The sequence below is a fragment of the Ranitomeya variabilis genome, chromosome 4 (genome assembly GCF_051348905.1).
Source record: "Ranitomeya variabilis isolate aRanVar5 chromosome 4, aRanVar5.hap1, whole genome shotgun sequence".
Classification (NCBI taxonomy): domain Eukaryota; kingdom Metazoa; phylum Chordata; class Amphibia; order Anura; family Dendrobatidae; genus Ranitomeya; species Ranitomeya variabilis.
In genome coordinates, this window is record NC_135235.1 from 264,050,803 (window position 1) to 264,078,297 (window position 27,495).

General features: G+C 43.3%; 1 protein-coding gene across 1 annotated transcript; it reads right to left on the bottom strand.

The window, feature by feature from the left end:
* Positions 1-9,062: 9,062 nt before the first annotated feature.
* LOC143768798 (nicotinamide N-methyltransferase-like) lies at positions 9,063-19,267 on the bottom strand. Its single transcript, XM_077257437.1, has 3 exons — positions 19,012-19,267; positions 16,505-16,712; positions 9,063-9,691 (listed from the first exon to the last, which is right to left on the bottom strand). Exons 1-3 carry the CDS (start codon positions 19,250-19,252, stop codon positions 9,268-9,270), a joined length of 873 nt encoding a protein of 290 aa, XP_077113552.1. The 5' UTR covers positions 19,253-19,267; the 3' UTR covers positions 9,063-9,267.
* Between the last annotated feature and the right edge of the window lie 8,228 nt (positions 19,268-27,495).

Below are 27,495 nucleotides of genomic sequence, written 5' to 3' on the forward strand. Positions count from 1 at the left end.
GGACCAGCTAATCCTACGCGTTTCAGAGTCGCTGACTCCTTCATCAGGGAGGATGACGTTTCCTTGTGTCCTTCTCCCGAACCAAAAGTGAAGGATGTGTCAGGCGACACAACTGGTTACTCCATGGAACTCTTTACACATACCGTGCCTGGGTTAGAAAGGGAAATTGTACCCTGCCCATTACAAGAAGAATCGGACATGGAGTGCACAGATGCACAGCCACAGCTAGATTATGATGCTGTTCCATTGAGTCAGATCACTACATTGCCCTCGCAGTTTGCTGAGCCACAATCTGACCCTGATGAGACTATGGTGCCCTGGCCCGAACGCTATAGCACCTTACACGGTGACACTGAGGAAGGTGCACATGACATTGAGGAGGAGGAGGTGATAGATGACCCAGTTGTTGACCCAGATTGGCAGCCATTGGGGAAGAGGGTGGCGCTGCCAGTAGCTCAGAAGCGGAGGAGGGTTATCCGCAGCAGCACCAATCTACATCGCAACAGCTGTCATCTGGCAGGCCCGTATCAGGCAAAAAACGTTTGACAAAACCAATTTTAGGACAGAGTGGCCATCCTATGAAAGTTGCACAGCGTGCAATGCCTGAAAAGGAATTCCATAGTAGGAAGAGTGCAGTGTGGCATTTTTTTGACCAAGATCCCAATGATCAGTCAAAAGTGATCTGTAAAAAATGCTCAAAGACCTTTAGCAGAGGGAAGATTCTTAACAATTTAAATACAACATGCATGCGTAGACATTTAAACAGCATGCCCTTGCAAGCCTGGACTAACTACCTAACGTCCCGTACCGTTGGTGCACCAGGTCTGAATGAAGGTAGTCAGCACCGCAACATTGCTTCCCTCACTGTAAGCCCACTGATTAGGACACCAGCAGCAGCAAATGTGGAGGGATCGTCGCTAGGCCAAAGCAGTCAGGGAGTCAGAAGGTTATTGGTAGGAAGCACCGTATGTAGGCCAACATCACCAACTCACTCTCAATCTGCCATGTCCACAACCACCACCACCGCTAGTTCCACCATAGGCAGCTCTCCAGTCCAGCTCACCCTAGAAAAGACTCTTGTTAGGAAACGAAAGTACTCATCCTGTCATCCGCGTACACAGGGTTTGAACGCCCACATTGCCAGACTTATCTCGTTAGAGATGATGCCCTACCGGTTGGTTGAAAGCGAAGCCTACCAGCGACCTACCCAGTCGCCACTTCTTTGCGAGAAAAGCCATCCCAGCCCTCCACCAGCATGTCAAAGACAGCATGTCCATGCACTGAGGCAGTCTGTCAGTGGGAAGGTGCACCTCACAACAGATGCATGGACCGGTAGGCATGGCCAGGGACGTTACGTGTCCATCACGGCACACTGGGTTAATGTTGTGGATGCAGGGTCCACAGGGGACAGCAATAGTGGGACATTTCTGCATAGCCCACGATCTAGGAAACAGTTGGCTGTAGACGTTCGCCACCCCACCTCCTCCTCCTCCTCCTCCAGAAGCGAAAGCTCATCAACAGAGCGCTGTCGCACGACCACTCCATCCGCAGCTGCCAGTGTTGCACACGAGGTGTCCCATTACGGAACAGCTAGTGGGAAGCGTCAGCAGGCTGTGTTTGAAATGAAGTGTTTGGGCGACAACAGACACACCGCAGAAGTTCTGGCCGAGTTCTTGCAGCAAGAAACTCAGTCATGGCTGGGCAGTGTACATCTTGAGGCAGGCAAGGTAGTCAGTAATAATGGAAGGAATTTTATGGCTGCCATAGCCCTTTCACAACTCAAACACATACCTTGCCTGGCTCACACTTTGAACCTGGTGGTGCAGTGCTTTCTTAAAAATTATCTGGAGTTACCAGCCCTGCTCTTGAAGGTGCGAAGACTTTGCTCGCACATCCGCCGGTCACCCGTACACTCCAGCCGTATGCTGAACCATCAGCGATCGCTCAATCTTCCACAGCACCGCCTAATTATCGACGTTGCAACAAGGTGGAACTCCACACTGCACATGGTTCAGAGGCTGTGTGAACAGAGGCGTGCTGTCATGTATTTGTGGGAGGATACGCATACACGGGCAGGCAGATGGATGGCTGACATGGAGTTGTCTGGTGTGCAGTGGTCCAAGCTACAAGACCTCTGTCAAGTCCTTCAGTGTTTCGAGGAATGCACATGGCTGGCAAGTGCAGACGACGCTGCAGACGACAAAGCTGCATTTGAATCTACAGGCTTTCAGCCTCTATCAACAATATGAAACTGCATTTGGCCTGGTTCTTGGTTTGGGCCTGGTTACATTTGCTGCTGCCTCTTGCTTTCCTCAAAAAAGCAAAGCTGAGTTTCAATCAACAGGCTTTCGGCCTATTATCAACAATATGAAACTGCATTTGCCCTGGTTCTTGGTTTGGGCCTAGTTATGTCTGCTGCTGCCTCTTGGTTTCCTCAAAGAAACAAAGCTGCGTTTGAATCTACAGGCTTTCATCCTCTATCAACAATATGAAACTGCATTTGGCCTGGTTCTTGGTTTGGGCCTAGTTACATCTGCTGCTGCCTCTTGCTTTCCTCAAAGAAACAAAGTTGAGTTTCAATGTACAGGCTTTCGGCCTCTTATCAACAATATGAAACTGCATTTGCCCTGGTTCTTGGTTTGGGCCTAGTTATGTCTGCTGCTGCCTCTTGGTTTCCTCAAAGAAACAAAGCTGCGTTTGAATCTACAGGCTTTCAGCCTCTATCAACAATATGAAACTGCATTTGGCCTGGTTCTTGGTTTGGGCCTAGTTACATCTGCTGCTGCCTCTTGCTTTCCTCAAAGAAACAAAGCTGAGTTTCAATCTACAGGCTTTCGGCCTCTTATCAACAATATGAAACTGCATTTGCCCTGGTTCTTGGTTTGGGCCTAGTTATGTCTGCTGCTGCCTCTTGGTTTCCTCAAAGAAACAAAGCTGCGTTTGAATCTACAGGCTTTCAGCCTCTATCAACAATATGAAACTGCATTTGGCCTGGTTCTTGGTTTGGGCCTAGTTACATCTGCTGCTGCCTCTTGCTTTCCTCAAAGAAACAAAGCAGAGTTTCAATCTACAGGCTTTCGGCCTCTTATCAACAATATGAAACTGCATTTGCCCTGGTTCTTGGTTTGGGCCTAGTTATGTCTGCTGCTGCCTCTTGGTTTCCTCAAAGAAACAAAGCTGCATTTGAATCTACAGGCTTTCAGCCTCTATCAACAATATGAAACTGCATTTGGCCTGGTTCTTGGTTTGGGCCTAGTTACATCTGCTGCTGCCTCTTGCTTTCCTCAAAGAAACAAAGCTAAGTTTCAATCTACAGGCTTTCGGCCTATATTTAGAATTTGAAACTGTATTTGGCCTACTAGTATGGTTGGGCCCTACTAACGGTGTCTGCTGCTGCTTGTTGTTGTCCTCCACTGAACAAAGCAATGCTGCCTGTTTACTCCTGTAACCAATTTTTTCCTGCTTTTAGCCTCCTTTTTTATTTTGGGCCTATATCTGTGTTTCCTCCTCATCCTGCCTATTACCCAGCCACTGCTTGTTGGGTCTGCTGGTACATTGACCCAGACCACTACATTCCCCTTGCACTCTACACAGCCAGAATCTGACCCTGCTGAAAGTCAGGTCCCCCTTCCCGCATACTATACCACCTTACACGGGGACAAAGAGGAAGGTGCATATGAAAGTGCAGGTTCCTTCATCAGGTGGGGGGGCATACTCATTGGCGACCTCACTGTCACAGGGCCCGTCATAGTACGCAAAAGTGTCACTGCCGGTGGGAGGCGCCCCCGCCGTCAAACACAAGTCCGTACTTTGAGGGGCCCTGTGCCAGTGGCAATGTGAACGAGTGTGCCCCCCCTGCTTGCTCATGATCACAGCACTTGCAAAGTTGAAATACTTACCTCTCCCTGCTCCACCGCCGTGACGTAGTCCGCGTTTCCTGGGCCCACGAAAAACTTGAGCCAGCCCTACTCCCCCCACAACTGTTGCCAAATTACCCCCAAATTTTCAATGGATAACTATTATTATAAGGTATATTAAGATTGACAAGCTTAAGTAACAATAATTGATGTTTTTGACATTAAAATGGGCTCGGTAGGTGTTTTCCTGTCCTCCACTCACTGCCGACTTTTATTCCCCATTGACTTGCATTGGGTTTAGTGTTTCAGTCGGCCCCCGCAATGATCGGCCGATTTCACCTGACCCGACTTTTGACAAAGTCGGGTTTCGCGAAACCCGACTCGATCCTGAAAAAGTAAAAGTCGCTCAACCCTAGCTGTCACTCACCATTATACTATTTCTACTCTGGTGAAATTGATGCCATTTTGTTGGTGTCTTCCACTAATTTTGGGAAATGTGGAGAGTCCTGATAGGGTCTCTCCATCTGCTGTGTTGGCTGTAGTGGAAGAGATGTTGCTCACCATTATACTATATCTACTCTGGTGGAATCAATGCCACTTTGTTGGTGTCTGCCACTGATTTTTGGAAATGTGAATACTTCTGGTTGGGTCTACATCTGCTTGGTTGGCTGTAGTGGAAGACGCATCGGTCCCTATTGTACTATTTATTCTCTTGTGAAATTTATGCCATTTTGGCAGTTTCAGGCTCTAATTTTTTGAAATTTGAAGACTGCTGATTGGGTCTCTATCTGCTGTTTGGCTGTAGTGGAAGAGATGTAGCTACCCATTATACTATTTCTGCTCTGGTGAAATTGTGGCCACTTTGGTGGAGTCTGCCACTAATTTTTTGAAATATGGAGAGTTGTGATTGGGTCTCCCCATCTGCTGTGTTGGCTGTAGTGGAAGAGATGTTGCTCACCATTATACTATTTCTACTCTGGTGGAATCAATGCCACTTTGTCGGTGTCTGCCACTAATTTTTGAAAATGTTTAGACTCCTGGTTGGTTCTCCTGTATGTGTGTTGCCTGTAGAATTAGGCCTCCGAGACTGGCAGACCTCCACTCCCTTTGAGTCAACTACCATGTTACTATCCTTGCATTTTTCTGACAATAGTAGTCTACGAAACTGATATTTGTTCCACCTGAGTGTGGCTGAGCATCAAAACAGGTTGAGCTATTGCATTTGGTTTCAGGGATCCTAGCACAGCAGGCCTACCCCGATCCCTCAACCACCTTGTATTAATTTGAAGTTCAATTCAAAGCTGTAAATGCTGGCCCAGACCTGCATCAAAGCCAGGACATGTGAGCTGTTTTGAACAGCTGACATGTGCACTCAATAGCAACGGGAGGAATCGCAATTTACCCGCTGTTATTAACTAGTTAAAATTCGCTGTCAAACGTTGACAGCAGCATTTAACTGGCACTTCCGTCTATCGGGTTGGAAATGAGCGCATCGCTGACCCCAGTCACGTGATCGGGGGTCAGCGATGCATTGGCATGACAACCAGAGGTCTATTGAAAACCTTTATGGATGTTGATGCCGGCTTGCTGTGAGCACCACCTTGTGGTCGGCGCTCATAGCAAGCCTGTAATTCAGATACATAGGAGCGATCTGAGCATCGCTCCGATGTAGCAGAGTGGATTGAGTTGTGCCAGCTTCTAGCCTCCCATGAGTGCTATTGAAGCATGGCAAAAGTAAAAAAAAATGAAAAAAATAAAAAATATATAAAAGTTTAAATCACCCCCTTTTCACCCATTCAAAATAAAACAATAAAAAAATCAAACCTACACATATTTGGTATCGCCGCATTCAGAATCACCCAACCTATCAATAAAAAGGGATTCACCTAATCGCTAAACGGCGTAGCGAGAAAAAAATTAGAAACGGCAGAATTATTTTTTTGGGTCACCATGACATTGCATTAAAATGCAATAACAGGCGATCAAAAGGACATATCTGCACCTACATGGTGTCATTAAAAATGTCAGCTTGGCACGCAAAGAATAAGCCCCCACCCGACCCGAGAGCACAAAAAATGGAGATGCTATGGGTATCGGAAAATTGCACAATTTATCTTTTTTTTTTAGCAAAGTTTGGAATTTTTTTTACCACTTACATAAAAAAGAACCTAGACATGTCTGATGTCTGTGAACTCGTAATGACCTGGAGAATCATAATGGCTGGTCAATTTTAGCATTTAGTGAACCTAGAAAAAAAGCCAAACAAAAAACAAGTGTGGGATTGCACTATTTTTGCAATTTCACCGCACTTGGAATTTGTTTCCCATTTTCTAGTACTCGACATGCTAAAAGCAATGATGTCATTCAAAAGTAGAACTTGTCCTGCAAACAATAAGCCCTCACATGACCATATTGACAGAAAAATAAAAAAGTTGTGGTTCTGGGAATGAGGGGAGCGAAAAACGAAAACGCAAAACCGAAAAAAGCTAGTGTCATGAAGAGGTTAATTAGCCATCTGTTTTTTTCTTATATTTGTAATGGATCCATTTTTTTCTTACCAGATCCTTTACTGCATTATTGCAGCCAGGTATAATTTTGTCTGAGATGATTAAGTGCTTTAGATAAAATATATCTGGAAGATCTGGCCAGGAACCATAGCCAGAGGCAAGGACAGAGTAGGTGCCACCACCAGGCCGGCTTTACCCAGTACAACTTGTGAATATTCACCTATTTGACTGGTGCATGGAGAGGGTTGATCAATATTCTTATATATAGACCTGTCTGAACATCTAAGATATGGACAATCTGCAAGAAATTGTCCCCTGGAAGGGAGAGGAAGGTTTCCACCTTGGCACTTAACCTCTCTTACACATCTCACATCCTGTAGTCTGCTTTAGATATCTAATATAATCTACAGATTACAGAACCTTGACTAAGTCAGTTGCTAATAAGGTTTAAGGAGATTTGGTTTCACCGAATACAGATAGGGCCGATTTACCACTGTTAATGTCATAACTCTTACCACTAACTGTGAAAGGATTCTAATTGGCTGCCACCCTGAAATGGCTTCTTTAGCCATCCAAAAAAAATGATCAAATTATTTGTGAGCAGGTTCAGGCTTGTTGCTATATTCACTTTGTATAGAGAAGAGTTCCTTCTTAGCAGCAACAAGACGATATTGAACCTGACATATAAGAGATGTCCAACTCATTAGAAGTCGTGGCAATAGTGTCAACTATAGAATGTAATGAAGTAGAAAATTGTTATATTTTGCTACTAATACTTTGTGTAGGATGGGTATATAGCAGCAGCAGTATTGTTTGCAACATGATGGACAGGCAGAAGATGTGTGTCTGTGTAGCAATTTGCTCGAAGTTCCCAGTCATGGTCTGGTGGCTGGTGATTCTATTGTTTTTCCCTCGGTGCTGATTTGGAACCTCTGTGTAAGTCCATAAGCCTGTATAGAGGATACAAGTTGAAGGCCAGGGTTCCTCTTGGACCGGCCAAATGAAGTGGCTCAAAGTCCATCTGAGGAAGCCCCATTAAGAGATAGAAATCTTCCACACACACAGCTCAAATTTATAGTAATCTAATGAATAGGCAGGAGATATTTGGCTGTATAGAGGCAGTGATAATGGCAGTAGTACATTATGGGACATGGTGGACAGGTAAAAATGTGCTGCTTTGTAGGGGCAGTGGTGGAAGCTACAGTAATGGTGACAGCAGCTGCAAAATATAGAATATAATTAAGAGGCAGGAGATGTGCGTCCGCACCCAATACGTGTGCTTGAACACATAAGACTGACAGCTTCTACAATTGGATAAAAAAAATGCTTTGAAATGCCGAGGTTTATGAATTGCAACAGTTGTATATGTGGTCTGTGGATTGTGCATTGACCATAAACATAAAGTACGTATGGCCGAACGTATTAATAATATAGAAAAAAAGTCATAAACCCATAGCCAAAAGCCATAAACCCTTTGATGTTGCAAAACATTCCATTTAAACACATTCTGCAGATTTGAATGGTTTTAATTTGTTTGCAATTGGAGAAATCAGTAACTAGCAAAGAGGTGGTATGATGGACCCCACAGCCCCCACACAGTATGATGGACTCTACAACCACCCATAAATAGCATAATGAACCCCACAACTCCCCACACTGTATGATAAACCACGCAGCCCTCCACAAACATCAAAATTGACCCCGCAACTAGCAACACAGTATGATGGACCCCGAAGTCCCTCACACAGTATGATGGACTCCACAGCTCCCCACACATTATGATGGACCCTAAAGTATGATGGACCTTACTGTGCATTGCAAACAGAAAAATGAACCTGACAGCTCCCTATACAGTTTGATGGAACCACAGCTACCAACACAGTATAATAGACTCAACCGCCACCCAAATAGTAAGATGGACCCAACAGACCCCAACAAACATCATAAAGGATCCCTTAGCTACATAAACAGTATGATGGACCCCACAGTCCTCCACACAGTATTATATACCACATAGCACCTTATATACAGTAGTATGATGGACCCCTCAGCTCCTCACTCAGTATAATGCAGCACCCACAGCCTCCTCCCACACAGCATAAAGGAACCTGCAGCTCCCCACAAATAGCAAAATGGTCCCACAGCTCCCTACACAGTTTGATTAGCTCCACAGCTTACCACAAACACAGAATGATGGACCCACAGCTCCTCACAAATTGATGTACCCCACGGCTCCTCACACATGTATTATAATGGACCCCATAGCTCCTCATACAGAACAGCAGACCCCACAATCACCCCACACACAGTAGTATGTTCAACTGCACAACTCATCACACAGTGTGATGGACTCCACAGCTCCCTAGACAACATAATGGGCCCTACAGATCCTCACACAGTGTAATGAATCCTACAGCTACTCACACAGTATAATAGAACCCACAGCCCCACAAGACGACAGTTCCATCCTCTACCATTAAATTTACCAGTATTTGTGTGCCCAACATGCAGAGGGGATAGAGGACAGCTGCATCCAATGTGATTTATTCTGATTTCAGCTACTGCTTGTATGTATCTATTAGCAGATGTCACATCAAACTCAATATGATTATTGCTTATACATCAATTTTAGTAGAACTTTAGTGCAAATAAGCAACAAAAATCAGACCTAAGTAAAGGACACAAATGCAACAAAAAATAGTAAAATATTACATACTTCAATTTATTAGACTGGTGCCATATAACTAATAGGAAACAGAGCAGCTGTTAAAAAACAGCTGACAAGCAGTTAGCCAGCATGGTGTGCCAAATGTGCAGTTTGACTGTCACCTAAAGAAATTAATGGGATTTTAAGCTTTACGTATATTTTGTTACATGGACACTCAACTTGAGTCATTTTAGATCTACTTCTCTTTGTGAGCTGCAATGAATATGATGGCTTTATAGTCAGTAAGGTCACTCACAACCATTCTCTTCTTAACCTCACATCGGTCAATGATAAAACCTTCTCTAACTACAGATTTCCGGGCAAAATCTTCATCATAATTGAAAGAATGGAACTTGTGTTTCCCAACTGTTACATATGTTACATCCAAAGACCCAATTAATATTATGTGTCCTCCAGGTTTCAGCAACTTTGAGACCTTCTTAAGATATCTAATGTAATCATCTTGATCTTTACAGATGGCATCTAGCAGCCAAGCACAGATGATACAATCTGCAGGTGGTAAGACGATTGGATCCATGATATTTTCTTTCTCAAGGTCACATTTCACAACATGTTGAAGGGCTGATCTCACTTTTCCTTCTTTATCCTGTAACTGATCACTGAAAGAAATGGGGAAAATGAGAAAAGTGATAATACCACTGTCAATATTGAATGGATGATGTTAGAGCTCAGTGTTTACAGCTTGACTATTGGATTCCAGGACTGAAAAGAGTCTCGAATTAAACTAGGGCTGATGGTCTAGAAGTGTCACAAATAGAAAGTCAGAGATCACTGTTGTGAATTTACCTTTTGGCTCCCTCTAGTGGCTACTAGTGATTTGACTCTGGGTATGTCATTCATCCCTTGTATGCTCACCTGGGTCGTTAGGTCAGGGGTGTTGCTATATAAGCTCCCTGGACCTTCAGTTCAATGCCTGGCAACGTTGATATCAGAGCTAATCTGTAGTGCTCTTGTCTACTGATCCTGGTTCCTGCTTGATTAAGCTAAGTCTGCTTTCTTGCTTTTTGCTATTTGTTTTTGTTTGCATTTTTGTCCAGCTTGTATATAATCTGTTTCCTGACCTTGCTGGAAGCTCTAGGGTGGCTGGTGTTCTCCCCCCGGGCCGTTAGACGGTGCGGGGGTTCTTGAATCTCCAGCGTGGATTTTGATAGGGTTTTTGTTGACCATATAAGTTATCTTACTACATTCTGCTATTAGTAAGTGGGCCTCTCTTTGCTAAAATCTAGTTCATCTCTGTGTTTGTCATTTCCTCTTACCTCACCGTTATTATTTGTGGGGGGCTACTATCCTACTTTTGGGGTCTATTCTCTGGAGGCAAGAGAGGTCTTTGTTTTCCTCTTCTAGGGGTAGTTAGTCCTCTGGCTGGCGCGAGACATCTAGCGATCAACGTAGGCATGTTCCCCGGCTACTGCTAGTGTTGGCGTTAGGAGTAGATATATGGTCAACCCAGTTACCACTGCCCTATGAGCTGGATTTTTGTACATCGCAGACTTACTTGTTTCTCTGAGACCCTCGCCATTGGGGTCATAACAGTTTGCCAGGCCAGTATTAAATGTTAAATGCATTGCAGAAGCGGGATTATAAGAAAGAAAGTTCTGAGTTTTTTTTTCTCTCTCTCATTTTTTTTTCTTTTCCCCTTTACCTCTGAGTGGCTTGTGTTTGCTGCAGACATGAATGTCCAGACCTTGATTACAAGTGTGGACCAGCTTGCTGCTCGTGTGCAGGGCATACAAGATTATGTTATCAGAAGTCCTATGTCAGAACCTAAGATACCGATTCCTGAACCGTTTTCCGGAGACCGATTTAAATTTAGAAATTTCAGGAATAATTGTAAATTGTTTTTGTCCCTGAAACCCTGTTCATCTGGAGACTCCGCTCAGCAAGTAAAAATTGTTATTTCTTTTTTACGGGGCGACCCTCAGGATTGGGCCTTCTCGCTGGCGCCAGGAGATCCGGCATTGGCTGACATTGATGCGTTTTTTCTGGCGCTCGGTTTGCTTTATGAGGAACCCAATCTTGAGATTCAGGCAGAAAAGGCCTTGCTGGCTATGTCTCAGGGCCAGGACGAGGCTGAAGTGTATTGCCAAAAATTTCGGAAATGGTCCGTGTTGACCCAGTGGAACGAGTGTGCATTGGCTGCTAATTTTAGAAATGGCCTTTCTGAAGCCATTAAGAATGTGATGGTGGGTTTTCCCATTCCCACAGGTCTGAATGATTCTATGGCCCTGGCTATTCAAATCGACCGGCGGTTGCGGGAGCGCAAAACCGCTAATTCCCTCATGGTGTTGTCTGAACAGACACCTGATTTAATGCAATGTGATAGAATCCTGACTAGAAATGAGCGGAAAATTCATAGACGCCAGAATGGCTTGTGTTACTACTGTGGTGATTCTACACATGTTATCTCAGCATGCTCTAAACGTCTTACTAAGGTTGTTAGTCCGGTCGCCATTGGTAATTTGCAACCTAAATTTATTCTATCTGTAACTTTGATTTGCTCACTGTCATCGTATCCTGTCATGGCGTTTGTGGACTCGGGTGCTGCTCTGAGCCTTATGGATCTGTCATTTGCCAAGCGCTGCGGATTTGTTCTTGAGCCATTGGAAAATCCTATCCCTCTTAGGGGTATTGATTCTACGCCATTGGCAAAAAATAAACCGCAGTTTTGGACACAGGTTACCATGTGCATGACTCCCGAACATCGGGAGGTAATACGTTTTCTTGTTTTGCATAAAATGCATGATTTGGTTGTTTTGGGTTTGCCATGGTTACAGACCCATAATCCAGTCTTGGACTGGAAGGCTATGTCAGTGTCAAGTTGGGGCTGCCATGGAATTCATGGAGATTCCCTGCCCTTGTCTATTGCTTCTTCTACGCCTTCGGAAGTTCCGGTGTATTTCTCTGATTATCAGGATGTCTTCAGCGAGTCTAAGTCCAGTGCACTGCCTCCTCATAGGGAATGTGACTGTGCAATAGATTTGATTCCTGGCAGTAAGTTTCCTAAGGGGAGACTGTTTAATCTGTCGGTACCTGAACATACCGCGATGCGTTCATATATCAAGGAGTCTCTTGAGAAGGGGCATATCCGTCCTTCTTCTTCCCCTCTTGGTGCGGGATTCTTTTTTGTGGCCAAAAAGGACGGATCTTTGAGGCCTTGTATTGACTATCGGCTTTTAAATAAGATCACTGTCAAATTTCAGTATCCTTTGCCGCTGTTGTCAGATTTGTTTGCCCGGATTAAAGGTGCCAAGTGGTTCACCAAGATAGACCTTCGTGGTGCGTACAACCTTGTGCGCATTAGGCAGGGCGATGAATGGAAAACCGCATTCAATACGCCCGAAGGTCATTTTGAGTACTTGGTGATGCCATTCGGTCTCTCTAATGCACCTTCAGTTTTTCAGTCCTTCATGCATGACATTTTCCGGAAGTATCTGGATAAATTTTTGATTGTTTATCTGGATGATATTCTGTTTTTTTCTGATGATTGGGACTCGCATGTGGAGCAGGTCAGGATGTTTTTTGAGATTCTGCGTGAAAATTCTTTGTTTGTAAAAGGCTCAAAGTGTCTCTTTGGTGTACAGAAGGTTCCCTTTTTGGGGTTCATTTTTTCCCCTTCTGCTGTGGAGATGGATCCAGTCAAGGTCCGAGCTATTCATGATTTGACTCAACCCTCGTCAGTTAAGAGTCTTCAGAAGTTCTTGGGTTTTGCTAACTTCTACCGTCGTTTTATCGCAAATTTCTCTAGCGTTGTTAAACCGCTGACGGATATGACCAAGAAAGGCTCTGATGTAGCTAACTGGGCTCCTGCTGCCGTGGAGGCTTTCCAGGAGTTAAAACGCCGGTTTACTTCAGCGCCTGTTTTGTGCCAGCCTGACATCTCACTTCCTTTTCAGGTTGAGGTGGATGCTTCGGAGATTGGGGCAGGGGCCGTTTTGTCACAGAGAGGCCCTGGTTGCTCTACTATGAGACCTTGTGCCTTTTTCTCTAGGAAGTTTTCGCCGGCAGAGCGAAATTATGATGTGGGCAATCGGGAGTTGTTGGCCATGAAGTGGGCATTTGAGGAGTGGCGTCATTGGCTCGAGGGTGCTAAGCATCGTGTGGTGGTCTTGACTGATCACAAAAATCTGATGTATCTCGAGTCTGCTAAACGCCTGAATCCTAGACAGGCCTGCTGGTCATTGTTTTTCTCCCGTTTTGACTTTGTGGTCTCGTATTTACCAGGGTCTAAGAATGTGAAGGCCGACGCTCTGTCTAGGAGCTTTGTGCCTGATGCTCCTGGAGTCGCTGAACCTGTGGGTATTCTTAAGGAAGGAGTTATCGTGTCTGCTATTTCTCCAGATCTGCGACGTGTGTTGCAGAGATTTCAGGCTGGTAGGCCTGACTCTTGTCCACCTGACAGATTGTTTGTGCCTGCTAGATGGACCAGCAGAGTCATTTCCGAGGTTCATTCCTCGGTGTTGGCAGGGCACCCGGGAATTTTTGGCACCAGAGATCTGGTGGCCAGGTCCTTTTGGTGGCCTTCCTTGTCAAGGGATGTGCGGTCATTTGTACAGTCCTGTGGTACTTGTGCTCGAGCTAAGCCTTGCTGCTCTCGTGCCAGCGGGTTGCTCTTGCCCTTGCCTGTCCCGAAGAGACCTTGGACACACATCTCTATGGATTTCATTTCTGATCTTCCGGTGTCTCAGGGCATGTCTGTCATCTGGGTGATATGTGATCGTTTCTCCAAGATGGTCCATTTGGTTCCTTTGTCTAAGCTGCCCTCTTCTTCTGATCTGGTTCCTGTGTTCTTCCAGAACGTGGTTCGTTTGCACAGCATTCCTGAGAGTATTGTGTCGGACAGAGGATCCCAGTTTGTTTCCAGGTTCTGGCGATCCTTTTGTGGTAGGATGGGCATTGAGTTGTCGTTTTCATCCGCTTTCCATCCCCAGACTAACGGACAAACGGAGCGAACTAATCAGACTCTGGAGGCTTATTTGAGGTGTTTTGTCTCTTCTGATCAGGATGATTGGGTGACCTTCTTGCCGTTGGCTGAATTTGCCCTTAATAATCGGGCTAGTTCCGCCACCTTGGTTTCGCCATTTTTCTGCAACTCTGGTTTCCATCCTCGTTTTTCCTCGGGACATGTGGAGCCTTCTGACTGTCCTGGGGTGGATTCCGTGGTGGATAGGTTGCAGCGGATCTGGGGGCATGTGGTGGACAACTTGAAGTTGTCACAGGAGAAGGCTCAGCGTTTTGCCAACCGCCGCCGTGGTGTGGGTCCCCGACTTCGCGTTGGGGATTTGGTATGGCTGTCTTCTTGATTTGTTCCTATGAAGGTCTCCTCTCCCAAATTTAAGCCTCGCTTCATTGGTCCTTACAAGATATTGGAAATCATTAATCCTGTATCCTTTCGCCTGGATCTTCCGGTGTCGTTTGCCATCCACAACGTATTTCATAGGTCCTTGTTGCGGCGGTACGTTGTGCCTGTGGTTCCTTCTGCTGAGCCTCCTGCTCCGGTGTTGGTTGAGGGCGAGTTGGAGTACGTGGTGGAGAAGATCTTAGATTCTCGTCTCTCCAGGCGGAGGCTTCAGTACCTGGTCAAGTGGAAGGGCTATGGTCAGGAGGATAATTCCTGGGTGGTCGCCTCTGATGTGCATGCGGCCGATTTAGTTCGTGCCTTTCACGCCGCTCATCCTGATCGCCCTGGTGGTCTTGGTGAGGGTTCGGTGACCCCTCACTAAGGGGGGGGTACTGTTGTGAATTTACCTTTTGGCTCCCTCTAGTGGCTACTAGTGATTTGACTCTGGGTATGTCATTCATCCCTTGTATGCTCACCTGGGTCGTTAGGTCAGGGGTGTTGCTATATAAGCTCCCTGGACCTTCAGTTCAATGCCTGGCAACGTTGATATCAGAGCTAATCTGTAGTGCTCTTGTCTACTGATCCTGGTTCCTGCTTGATTAAGCTAAGTCTGCTTTCTTGCTTTTTGCTATTTGTTTTTGTTTGCATTTTTGTCCAGCTTGTATATAATCTGTTTCCTGACCTTGCTGGAAGCTCTAGGGTGGCTGGTGTTCTCCCCCCGGGCCGTTAGACGGTGCGGGGGTTCTTGAATCTCCAGCGTGGATTTTGATAGGGTTTTTGTTGACCATATAAGTTATCTTACTACATTCTGCTATTAGTAAGTGGGCCTCTCTTTGCTAAAATCTAGTTCATCTCTGTGTTTGTCATTTCCTCTTACCTCACCGTTATTATTTGTGGGGGGCTACTATCCTACTTTTGGGGTCTATTCTCTGGAGGCAAGAGAGGTCTTTGTTTTCCTCTTCTAGGGGTAGTTAGTCCTCCGGCTGGCGCGAGACATCTAGCGATCAACGTAGGCATGTTCCCCGGCTACTGCTAGTGTTGGCGTTAGGAGTAGATATATGGTCAACCCAGTTACCACTGCCCTATGAGCTGGATTTTTGTACGTCGCAGACTTACTTGTTTCTCTGAGACCCTCGCCATTGGGGTCATAACAGATCACATAAGAAAGATTAAAAAAATAGGGCCTCCCATGCGGCCCAAATCCACCATGAAACAATACATTGGGTTCCTGTGATTAAGTTGTTGTGGGCCAATGTGGATGACAGAGAGTCCTTTTTCTGTCTAACCGCTTAGATGCCATCTTCTCTGTTTATCACAGCTTTTAAAGAGCAGCAGTTAGAGTTAACTGTGATGGCACCTGCCATATATGAAGAAGGAACAGTATATGTGGAAATGGCTCTTTATAAGTCCTGCTAATTTTTGCGATATTTAATCAGCAGATATTAGAAGAAACTGACAAGTGATACCATTCAGCACCATAGTGATGGTGTGGCCTGCCACCATTGGTGGAATGCCACAGAGCACCAGATTTTTAAGAGCATACGCTCTCTTTGGATATTTAACATGTCTTAGGAAAAAGCTCCATAGATATGCGCTAAAAGCAGCCATAGGCTGCCATTCACCTAATGGTGGCCAAAATAATGTTTTGGGTTTTTTTGGGCTCTGGTATTCTAAGCTAATAAAACATTTCTTACAGAAAAGCAGTGTACCTAAAAATGCTTTCACAGTGGGCCACTGCAAAAAAAATTGTACTGTGGTATGGCTTTTTTGTACTTTGGACATCGATGAATATTTACCACTCTGTTTCTAATCAGTTAAAAATATCTGCCTAATCATCATTCTGATTTATAATACTGATTTAACCGTATCCATTATTATACAGTTAAAGAATGTTATTTTGACCGGATAAAAGATGACTCTTTCCAATATAAATTTTCATTTTGAGTAGACTATTAATGTAAAATAAAGCAGACGATGAGAAGACACATGTTATTATGCTTAGACTTCAGTCGTAAATTTTGCACTGCAGAAACAACATCTGAAGGTTTTCCTAATTTTTGGACAAATACGTCACCTATTTCCATTCACGTCTACGTGAAGTTTTGTGGCATGACTCCAATCAAATGCTCCTGTACGTTCGTCCACCCATCTTTTCAGCTCCATGATGCAGCTGTCTCTAGACTTCAGAACTATGATGTGCTTGAAATACTCACAGGCTGCAAACAAATGATGAACCATGGAACCAGGACTGATATCAATCAAGACGTCTCCTTTAATATGACCTGCAAAAAAAAAATTCTGAATATTGAAGGATACATACACAGACAGGTGAGAAAGTTTCAGTAACAGAATTCATCTTTGTGTTAATACACTACTTTTACTATAAATGATATCTTTTGAATACATCTATTTTCTCCATCCTGCCTATGCATTATTGATATCATGGGCAAAAATTCAATAACATGGGGTGCATACATGAATCATTCTTGCAGCATAGAAAATGCTTCTCTTATTAGCAAGCAGAATGGATAAATCCAATAAATCCAATACTCAAGACCGTTTTGTTAGAAAGTTTGTCTCGTTACCACAAGACAACCTCGTACATCTGCTTCCATCATTTGACTGGTGAGGTGAATCCATCCAAAACATATTTTCTTTATCTTATAAAGACATCATCTTAAAGAAGTCTCTTCTGTCATTTTAGGCATGTAGACCCAGCTGCCAAAATACATCACATGGATTTCTTGATTTGACAGAAAACCATGCACAATGATATATCCTGCTATGGGAAGAATGCTATCAAAAAAAGCAGGTCACCTCATTAATTTTACCCTATGGACAGGGTCTTGCTATCCTCTAGTTACAATCATTACAAGACTCCTTGTTATTTGCTTTCTTCTTGTACGATATAAAGTTTTTAAATAATATTTTTCTATCTATACAGTCTAATATTTAGCTTTAATTGCTCCATCCACTGATAAAAGCTTGAAACATTTATTATATTAAACCCATAAAGACATCTTAGATGATCAATAGCATTTATCTCTATAATTTCCAACAAAATTGGTGAACAACGCATTTCTGAAATCCAAGAAAAGTGAACTTAATCCTCCAAAGTTCTCTGATGCTAGGTGCGCTAACCTTGCCAAATCATCAGATGGGTCCCTCAACAATCAGCAGAGCGAAAAGCATCCCCTAGCTAGGACTCACAACAACTGAAATGTAATCTGTGGGACAACCTTATTGTAAGTGTTCAATATTCCTGAAGAATCATCATAATCTAAATTTATCACTTCCCAAGATGGCAATTTTCAATTTTTGATCTTTCATTTTCTCCTCTCCTTATTCCAAGAGCCATAACTTTTTTTGCTTCTCTGTATGATGTGTGAGGGCTTGTTTTTTGTACTTTAGAATTACATCATTCATTTGATCATATTATGTACGGGAAAAAGTATGGTGAAATGCCAGAAAAAGCACAGCTGCATAATTGTTTTTTGTGCTTATTATTTACAACATTCATTTTATGGTAAAAGGACCTACTAATGTGTTTCTCCAGATTAGTATGATTATGGCATTACCAAACTTGCCTAGTTTTTTTTATTTAAGTGGTGAAAAAATGTTGGAAACTTGCCAAAAAAAAATCTAGTTTGTGCTGCCATTTTCTGAAATCCATAATATTTTTCCAATTTTTGTCAATGGCGCTTGATTTTTGTACCCAGAGTTTGGTTGGAGGACTCAATGGGCAGTTTGAACAATGCACTCCCCGACTGCACTCTGTAAATGCTGTTGTCAGAGATGGGTTAAAATCCGCTGGTCTAGCTCTGATATATTCATGGCTGTTAGAGGCAGATGATGGCTGAACAACACAGTCATCATCTGCCGTCAGTTTTTGAGCCTGCATCAAAGACAGAGCTAGCATATGACTTACCTATAAGTGATATGTCAGTAAGGCGTTAAAGAAGCGCTCCAGCAATTTTTCTTTTTTGCACATATGTTTGCTCATCAGTCATCACTAGAATTCCCAGTGTTAGGGCTTGTTCACACTTTGCAGATTCCACTGCGGATTTTTCCGCAGCGGATTTGCGAAAACCGCAGTGCAAAACCGCGGTGCTTTTCACTGTGTTTTTTTGTGCGGTTTCGACTGCGGATTCCACTGTGGTTTTCCAACTGCACTTTCCTATTGGTGCAGGTGGAAAACTGCTGCGGAATCCGCAGAAAGAATTGACATGCTACTTCTTTTTTTCCGCAGAAAATCCGCGCGGATTTTCCAGCGGAAAAACGCAAAGTGGGCACAGCGGTTTTTGTTTTCCATAGGGTAACATTGTACTGTACCCTGCATGGAAAACTGCTGCGGATCCGCAGCTGCAAATCCGCTGCGGATCCGCAGCAAAAACCGCAACGTGTGAACATAGCCTAAAAGCTATTTCATCCCATAACTTACATGTAGGCATGGAACAGCTTGCTTGCCCCTCTCTCCACCCAAACCCATAAAAGAAAAAAAATTGCCCAACTTGTATTTATTTAAAACCAATAAAGATAGAAATGTAAAAGTACATACCCTATAATATAAAAAGTACTTACCCTCAGTGAAAGTTTTTAAAAGATTTTTAACGGGAAATTCTACAATATCCTCTCCAAATGCCATTTCAGGGTTATCTGACAAGTAATGCTCCAAATGTTGTCTCGAATCTAAGCCATTTTCGTTATAGAATTTGTAAGTACTGGAATCCATAGTTGAATTTGGTATAACAGATGGGATCACTCCTTTTGCATCGGTGCTTAAGGGCTTTATATAGTCAGATGAAATCAGTTTACGAAGCATGTTAGTATGAATTAATTATCAGGTCATGAGTTATCATCTTCATTTAGAGAGTCATGGGATCTAATATTTGCATGGTGATTGGATAATCGTCAAAAACCAAATCAAGGTTATTGTGCAAAGGACAATATTAACAAAAAAAAATACCAAAAACTCTGTGCTGGATCTCAAAAAGAGCATGTGATCAACCATGCAGCAGAAATTGAAACTGTGATTCTGAACTTTGGCATTGACTTGGTCACAACATAAAAGGATAAAATACTCATTAGTATATCTTAGAGATATACCGTAATCAAATCTGCAGAGATTAGTTAAAATTTAGAGGGAATTTGAATTTATAGCAACGTTATTCTCTGCGGATTGAACGTTCCTTATTATGCTCTGGGGTCAATTCAGGTCCCAGACCTTAATACTCATAGGATGTAAAAAAAAAATACTAAACTCATCTCCCGCTTACCCTGCCATCCTTGCAGCCCCCCATTAGATCCTCCACATCTCTTTTTTTCCCTTTCCATGCATTCTCTTCAGCTTCTTCACTACAGACTGGGACTTCTTGATCAAATAGGCCTCGGAAGACACAGTGCTCTGTGTTGTCAATTAAGCAATGACCTTCCTAGTGGTCCATTCGGAGCCACTACAGGACCTGAGCATGTGACCTCCGAATTCCAATGAGAGGTTGTCCCACAGGCATGCTCAGTAGAAGAAAAGCAGGACTTAGTCCCTGGAACGTCTGCTCGCCACTGATAAATGCTGGCTACAAAGGCTGAACCTGGGACAGTAGCTGTAACCAGACACACAGTATCAGCTTGAGCCAGACACTGGGACCAATTTCTCTGCTCAGTAGACTCCACTGCGGCCTTGGAAGAATGGGAGACCGCAGAGGACATGGTTCGAGATTCTCCCTGTGCAGTGGCGGGAACTCGACACTTAACACATTGACATGCAGATTGTCTTCTCTTCACCAATTTACATCACCAATGCAGACAATACCATTTAGTTATTAAAACGTTAGCTTTGACTTATATGGCTCATAAATCACGCTTAATACTGAGGTTGGGTCATCTATTGATCATGTGCCCAAAAAATTTGTTTAAGGGAAATTCCAAACAATTCTCAATGTATTGGAGCCACGGACTATGAAATGGTTCAAAATCTCCATCAAAGTCAGGTTGCACCTAAAGTGACTGTCGACTTTTGTTTCCATCAGTGATGTTCTGGATCTATGCAAAATAACTTACTGACAAGGACAGCCTTTCAAAAGATATTTTGTATTGATGTGCTCCAAGACTAAAAGCCTACAAATTTAAATACTGTAGGTCTTTGAACAATTTTGCAGATGTTCATTCCTTCTGCTTTCCACATCCTCTCAGATTGAAAAGTGGTTTATTTAACACTCTTACCACCCAGAGTATATTTTCAAATTTGACATGTGGGAATAATTTCTTAATATTGTTACTTATGAAAGAGATTTTGAGAATGTTTATCTTGTACTGGGTGGGCTATTTATATGGATACATCTAAATAAAATGGGAATGGTTGGTGATATCAACTTCCTGTTTGTGGCACATTAGTATATGGGAGGGAGAAAACTTTTCAAGATGGTTTGTGACCATGGCAGCCATTTTGAAGTTGGACATTTTGGATCCAACTTTATTTTTTCCAAAGGGAAGAGGGTCATGTGACACATTATTATTATTATTATTATTATTATTATTATTATTATTTATTGTTATAGCGCCATTTATTCCATGGCGCTTTACATGTGAGGAGGGGTATACATAATAAAAACAAGTACAATAATGTTAAACAATACAGGTTACGAACGACTGGTACAGGAGGAGAGAGGACCCTGCCCGCGAAGGCTCACAATCTACAAGGGATGGGTGAGAATACAGTAGGTGAGGGTAGAGCTGGTCATGCAGCGGTTTGGTTGATCGGTGGTTACTGCAGGTTGTAGGCTTGTCGGAAGAGGTGAGTCTTCAGATTCTTTTTGAAGATTTTGATGGTAGGCGAGAGTCTGATGTGTTGTGGTAGAGGGTTCCAGAGTAGGGGTGATACGCGAGAGAAAAGAGGGGAGTAGAGAAGGAGATCTTGTGAGGATCAGAGGTTGCGTGTAGGTAAGTACCGGGAGACGAGGTCACAGATGTATGGAGGAGACAGGTTGTGGATGGCTTTGTACGTCATGGTTAGGGTTTTGTACTGGAGTCTGGGCAATGGGGAGCCAGTGAAGGGATTGACAGAGGGGAGAGGCTGGAGAATAGCGGGGGGACAGGTGGATTAGTCAGGCAGCAGAGTTTAGAATAGATTGGAGGGGTGCGAGAGTGTTAGAGGGGAGGCCACAGAGCAGGAGGTTGCAGTAGTCAAGGCGAGAGATGATGAGGGCATGGACTAGGGTTTTTGCAGATTCTTGGTTGAGGAATGAACGGATTCGTGAAATATTTTTGAGTTGAAGTCGGCAGGAAGTGGAAAGGGCTTGGATATGTGGTTTGAAGGAGAGATCAGCATCAAGGATTACCCCGAGGCAGCGAGCTTGTGGGACTGGGGAGAGTGGGCAGCCATTTACTGTAATGGATAGGTTCGTTGGGGGGGTCGCGTGAGATGGGGGGAAGATGATGAATTCTGTTTTGTCCATGTTAAGTTTGAGAAATCTAGCGGAGAAAAAGGATGAAATAGTGGACAGACATTGAGGGATTCTGGTTAGTAGGGAGGTGATATCTGGTCCAGAGATGTAGATCTGTGTGTCATCAGCATAGAGGTGATACTGAAAGCCATGAGATTCTATGAGCTGTCCCAGGCCAAAGGTGTAAATGGAGAAGAGCAGGGGCCCAAGGACTGAACCTTGTGGGACTCCGACAGATAGGGGGCGAGGTGAGGAGGTGGTGTGTGAGTGGGAGATGCTGAATGTCCGGTCTGTTAGGTATGAGGAGATCCAGGATAGGGCCAAGTCTGTGATGCCAAGGGATGAGAGGGTCTGTAATAAGAGGAAATGGTCCACTGTGTCAAAGGCAGCCGACAGGTCGAGGAGGAGGAGAACAGAGTAGTGTCGCTTGCTCTTGGCGGTTAAGAGGTCATTGGTGACCGTAGTTATGGCAGTTTCAGTGGAATGTTGTGACCGGAAGCCAGATTGTAAGCGGTCAAAGAGGGAGCAAGAAGAGAGATGGGAGGACAGTTCAAGGTAGACGTGTTGTTCCAGTAGTTTTGAGGCATAGGGGAGAAGTGATGTAGGGCGATAGCTAGATACAGAGGATGGGTCAAGAGAGGGCTTTTTGAGGATAGGTGTGATGGAGGCATGTTTAAAGCTTGAGGGGAAAACACCAGTTGTTAGTGATAGGTTGAAGAGATGGGTTAGGGTTAGGATGAAGATTGTGGTGAGGTTTGGGATGAGGTGGGATGGGAGCGGGTCAAGTGCACAGGTGGTGAGATGCGATCTTGAGAGTAGAGTGGCGAGTTGATCTTCTGTAATCAAACTTATTGATAACTTCACAAGAAAAATAATGGTGTGCTTGGTTTTAACGTAACTTTAATCTTTCATGAGTTATTTACAAGTTTATTACCACTTATAAAATGTGTTCAAAGTGCTGCCCATTGTGTTGAATTTTCAATGCAACCCTCTTCTCCCACTCTTGAGACACTGATAGCCACACCGCAGAAGAAATGTTAGCACAGGCTTCCAGTATCCGTTGTTTCAGATGCTGCACATCTCGTATCTTCACAGCATAGACAATTGCCTTCACATGACCCCAAAGATAAAAGTCTAAAGGGGGCAGATCAAGAGACCTTGGTGGCCATTCAACTGGCCCACAATGACCAATCCATTTTCCAGGAAACTGTTCATGTAGGAATGCTCGGACCTGACACCCGTAATGTGGTGGTGCAACATCTTGCTGGAAAAACTCAGGGAGAGTGCCATGACCTGAACGTCACAGCCAGAGGACGCAGAAGATGGAGTGGCACCCGGCAGTGGAACGGGGACAGATGAATATTGTGCAATGCTCACCCTCCCCCGTTATACTCACCTGCTCCTGGCACAGTCCCTGCTTCTCACTGACAGATGTCTTGGTGCCGGCAGCTTGATCCGGTGTTCAGCGGTCACTGGTACCTCTCATTAAAGTATTGAATATGAGGCTCCACCCCTATGGGAGTGGAGTCGCATCCATATTCATTACTTTAATGAGCGGTACCACGTGACCGCTGAACACAGGAAGAGCTGCCGGCGCTGAGACCATTGGAGATGCAGGGACTGTGCCAGGAGCAGGTGAGTGGCAGACCCCGCTCCCCCCCTGCCGACCCCCTGGGACAATGACTCGAATATAAGCTGAGAGGGGCACTTTCAGCCTAAAAAAATGGGCTGAAAATCTCGGCTTATACTCGAGTATATATGGTAATTATTTAATAGTACCAACGAACGCTTATAAACCGAGTTTTCTAATCTCATGGGAAATTCTGAAGGAAAGTCCATTCTTTCTAACTCTCATGGTTTCTCCAGATGCAAACATCTGCAAGAGAACTCCTGCAAAATTGTGTCCCGCTTGAACAGAACTCCTGAATTATAAGGCCATGTGCACACGTTCAGGATTTTTAGCGTTTTTTTCGCGTTTTTTCGCTATAAAAACGTGATAAAAACGCGAAAAAAACGCTTACATATGCCTCCCATTATTTACAAGGTATTCCGCATTTTTTGTGCAAATGTTGCGATTTTTTCCGCGAAAAAATCGCATAGCGGAAAAAAAAGCAACATGTTCATTAAAAATGCGGAATTGCAGGGATTCCGCACACCTAGGGGTCCATTGATCTGCTTACTTCCCGCACGGGGCTGTGCACACCATGCGGGAAGTAAGCAGATTATGTGCGGTTGGTACCCAGGGTGGAGGAGAGGAGACTCTCCTCCACGGACTGGGCACCATATAATTGGCCAAAAATAAGAAATAAAATAAAAAATAGTCCTATACTCACCCTCGATGTCCCGCGCAGTGTTCCCGCCTCCACTGCACGCTGCCGTTCGGTTCCTGTAGCTGATGTGCGGCGAAGGACCTCGCCGATGACGTCACTGTCCTGTGATTGGTCGTGAGCGGTCATGTGACCGCTCACGTGACCGTGATGTCACGGAAGGTCCTGCGCGCGCACACCAGCTATAGGAAGAGGAGCCGGACGCCGGTGAGATGTCTGGGTGAGTATAAGCATTTTTTTTATTATTTTTAAACATTCTATCTTTTACTATAGATGCTGCATAAGCTGCATCTATAGTAAAAAGTTGGTCACACTTGTCAAACACTATGTTTGACAAGTGTGACCAACCTGTCAGTCAGTTTTCCAAGCGATGCTACAGATCGCTTGGAAAACTTTAGCATTCTGCAAGCTAATTACGCTTGCAGAATGCTAAAAAAACGCGAAAAAAACTGAAAAAAAACGCAAAAAAAAAAATGCGGATTTCTTGCAGAAAATTTCCGGTTTTCTTCAGGAAATTTCTGCAAGAAATCCTGAACGTGTGCACATGGCCTAACATCATCTAGGTTTAACAGAATCAACCTTATGCTGCAAATGCATTACCCTCAAAGGCACGCTTTCACATATTTTCTCGTTCTGTTCTCAAATTAAACTGTTCTGAATGGAGACAGAATCGACTTTACGAGTTATAGGACTCATTTAGCATACCGTCCTTAACCCCAGCGGACGTCCTACTATTTCACCCTTGAAAATATTTCAAACATAAAAGACACAACTTGTTAGCACTTTTGTTAGGAGCTGCAAAACACTTAATTGCTCTAAATTAGAAACAGTCAACACCCCCTACTCATTCAGATGGCATAAATAAAATTCACTTGATAGACTGCCTTGAAGAACTCTCAAGCTCAAAATCTTGCACTCAGCCTCAGTTTCTTAACTGGACACCTTGGCCTAATAAAACCTTAGACCCATCACATGTAATAATTACAATCCATACCACTTCCATACTAAACTTTCTCATTTCCTGCCTTCTCCCCATATTCTTCCCTCCCCACCAGATGGTCTCCTCTTTAGATCTATTGTCTCCCATCCCATATATATATACTATATATATATATATATATATATATATATATATATATATATATTACTTCTCTTTCTCAGTTCCGTTTCATTTAACTATGTTGATGCTAACATTCCCGACCGTAATAATTGTTGTTACTGGTTCATTATGCCTAGGAATTATGTTTGGTTTATTTGTTATGTGACCTTGTTTGTATGGACAACATACAAAGTATTTCATATTAATCCACCAATATGTCTGTTGTTTACTGTTTAATAATAAAAAAATGATTTTAAAAAAGTTGAGATTGGGCCATATCTACCATTATGTAACATTCCCTCTCCTTTTTACCACAGTCTGTAAGTGTAGTAGAACTGAGGAGACAATTGCTAGAGTTTTGGGAGAGTAATGTTGTCACATTATTTAATGATGGCAGATTCTTGTTGATCTACAGTGTGGGATTTTCTTTGCCAGGTTTTTAATTTCATAATGTACCAAATGTTTTCTATGGGTAATCGGTCTGCACTTCAGGTGACCGGTTCATAACCTAAACTCTTTGCCTGCAAGTGATTCTGTTATAATGGATGCAGTAAATGGTGTGGCATTGTGTTGTTGAAATATGTATTTTATGTATTTTTACATCAATTAAGGAATTTGCCCCTCAGACCTTGTGGAGGCATCACAACACAGAACCAGACCCCAATCTGAGGACAATAAAACGTTGACACTCCTTAACTATGAACTCTTCCAATATTTATGGCACAACTATTTATCCCTCTCCCATAATGATAGTTCTGCTTCACGTCACTTGTCTTATCTATGGCATTATTTCTGTGCTGTGTTGTGCATAAATATGTGATTCTTCAGATTTTGTATTAGTCTATGCCTGATGAAGAGACCTGAGTAGACTTGAAAGCTTGCAATTTTTTACCATCTTTTCAGTTAGCCATTAAAAGGTATCAACCACTGAGGACTCTCAATTCTAAATATTTTGTTGTGGAAATATACACTACAAGTCCTTCCCTGAAAGAAGGACATGGGAAGGATCATATATATCTCTGAAATAGTCTGGATGGATCATATGTTAATCTAAAACCTCTATATACCACAGTATTAATAGCGTCTATTATGTGTACGTTGCCCATGCCATGGTCACTAGTCCAGCCCCAAACTATCAGAGATGCAGGAAATGCATTGATAACAAGCTGGATGGTCCCAAAGAAGACAGCATTATTACTGAATTGTGTTGATATTTGGCTTCTTCTTTGCATGATGGAGCTTTAATTTACATTTGTGTATTTCACAGTGGACTGTGTTCACAAACAATTATTCCTAGAATTATTTATGAGCTTATGCAGTGATTTGCATGACCAAATTATGCATATTTTTAATGCAGTGCTACCTGGAGACCCATAGATTGTGAGTCCCCATCCAATATTGACCATCTGCTTTATTCCTTAAGCAAATGGATTTCTTCAGAATTCCTGAATCTTTTGATATTATGTGCTGTAAATGGTGAAATATTCAAAGTCTTTGAGGTACATGTGATTTTCTGGATTTTATTTTTGATATTTTATCTCTCACTGTTAAAATTAACCTACCCTTAAAATTATAGACTGTTCATGTCTTTGTCAGTGGGCAACTTACAAAATCAGCAAGAGATCAAGTAATTATTTCATTAACTGTAGGTCTGGTGTGCCCGCCTATTTCTAAGTTCTAAATGCTATACTTTAGTGTATAAAATGTTATCAAATTACATTGCAACACTGAAGCTAGCACTGCATGTAGCTTGATACAAATTTTGAGATTTCCTGAATTTTGTTTTTGTTTACAAAGATTACCGGTTTAGACCATCGGTTACAATTGATCGGCCCCTGTTTTATGGCAGAAAAACTTGTCACATGGATGAGTTGTCACTGCACTCTTGGGGTAATTTTGGTCGGCCATCCACTCCTGAGGAGGTTCACTGTTGTTCCATGTTTTTTCCATTTGTGGATAATAGCTCTCAGTATGGTTTGCTGGAGTCCTAAAGCTTTAAAAATGGCTTCATAACCTTTTCCAGACTGATAGATCTCAATTACTTTGTTTCTCATATGTTCCAGAATTTCTTTGGATCGTGGAATGATGTCTAACTTTTGAGAATCTTTTGGTCTACTTCACTTTTAAGTGATTTCTTTATTGAAAGCAGAAGTGGCAGTAATCAGGCCTGGGTGTGGCTCTGGAATTTGAACTCAGCTTC

What these genes read in the sequence shown, in the direction of transcription:
- LOC143768798 (XM_077257437.1), bottom strand. Translation starts at nt 19,252, where the DNA reads ATGCTTCGTAAACTGATTTCATCTGACTATATAAAGCCCTTAAGCACC. An exon ending in TTTAAAAACTTTCACTGAGG is followed by an intron (nt 16,713 to 19,011) that starts GTAAGTACTTTT and finishes TTTTTTTTGCAG; the next exon opens with GTCATATTAAAGGAGACGTC. An exon ending in GTAGACGTGAATGGAAATAG is followed by an intron (nt 9,692 to 16,504) that starts GTGACGTATTTG and finishes CATTTCTTTCAG; the next exon opens with TGATCAGTTACAGGATAAAG.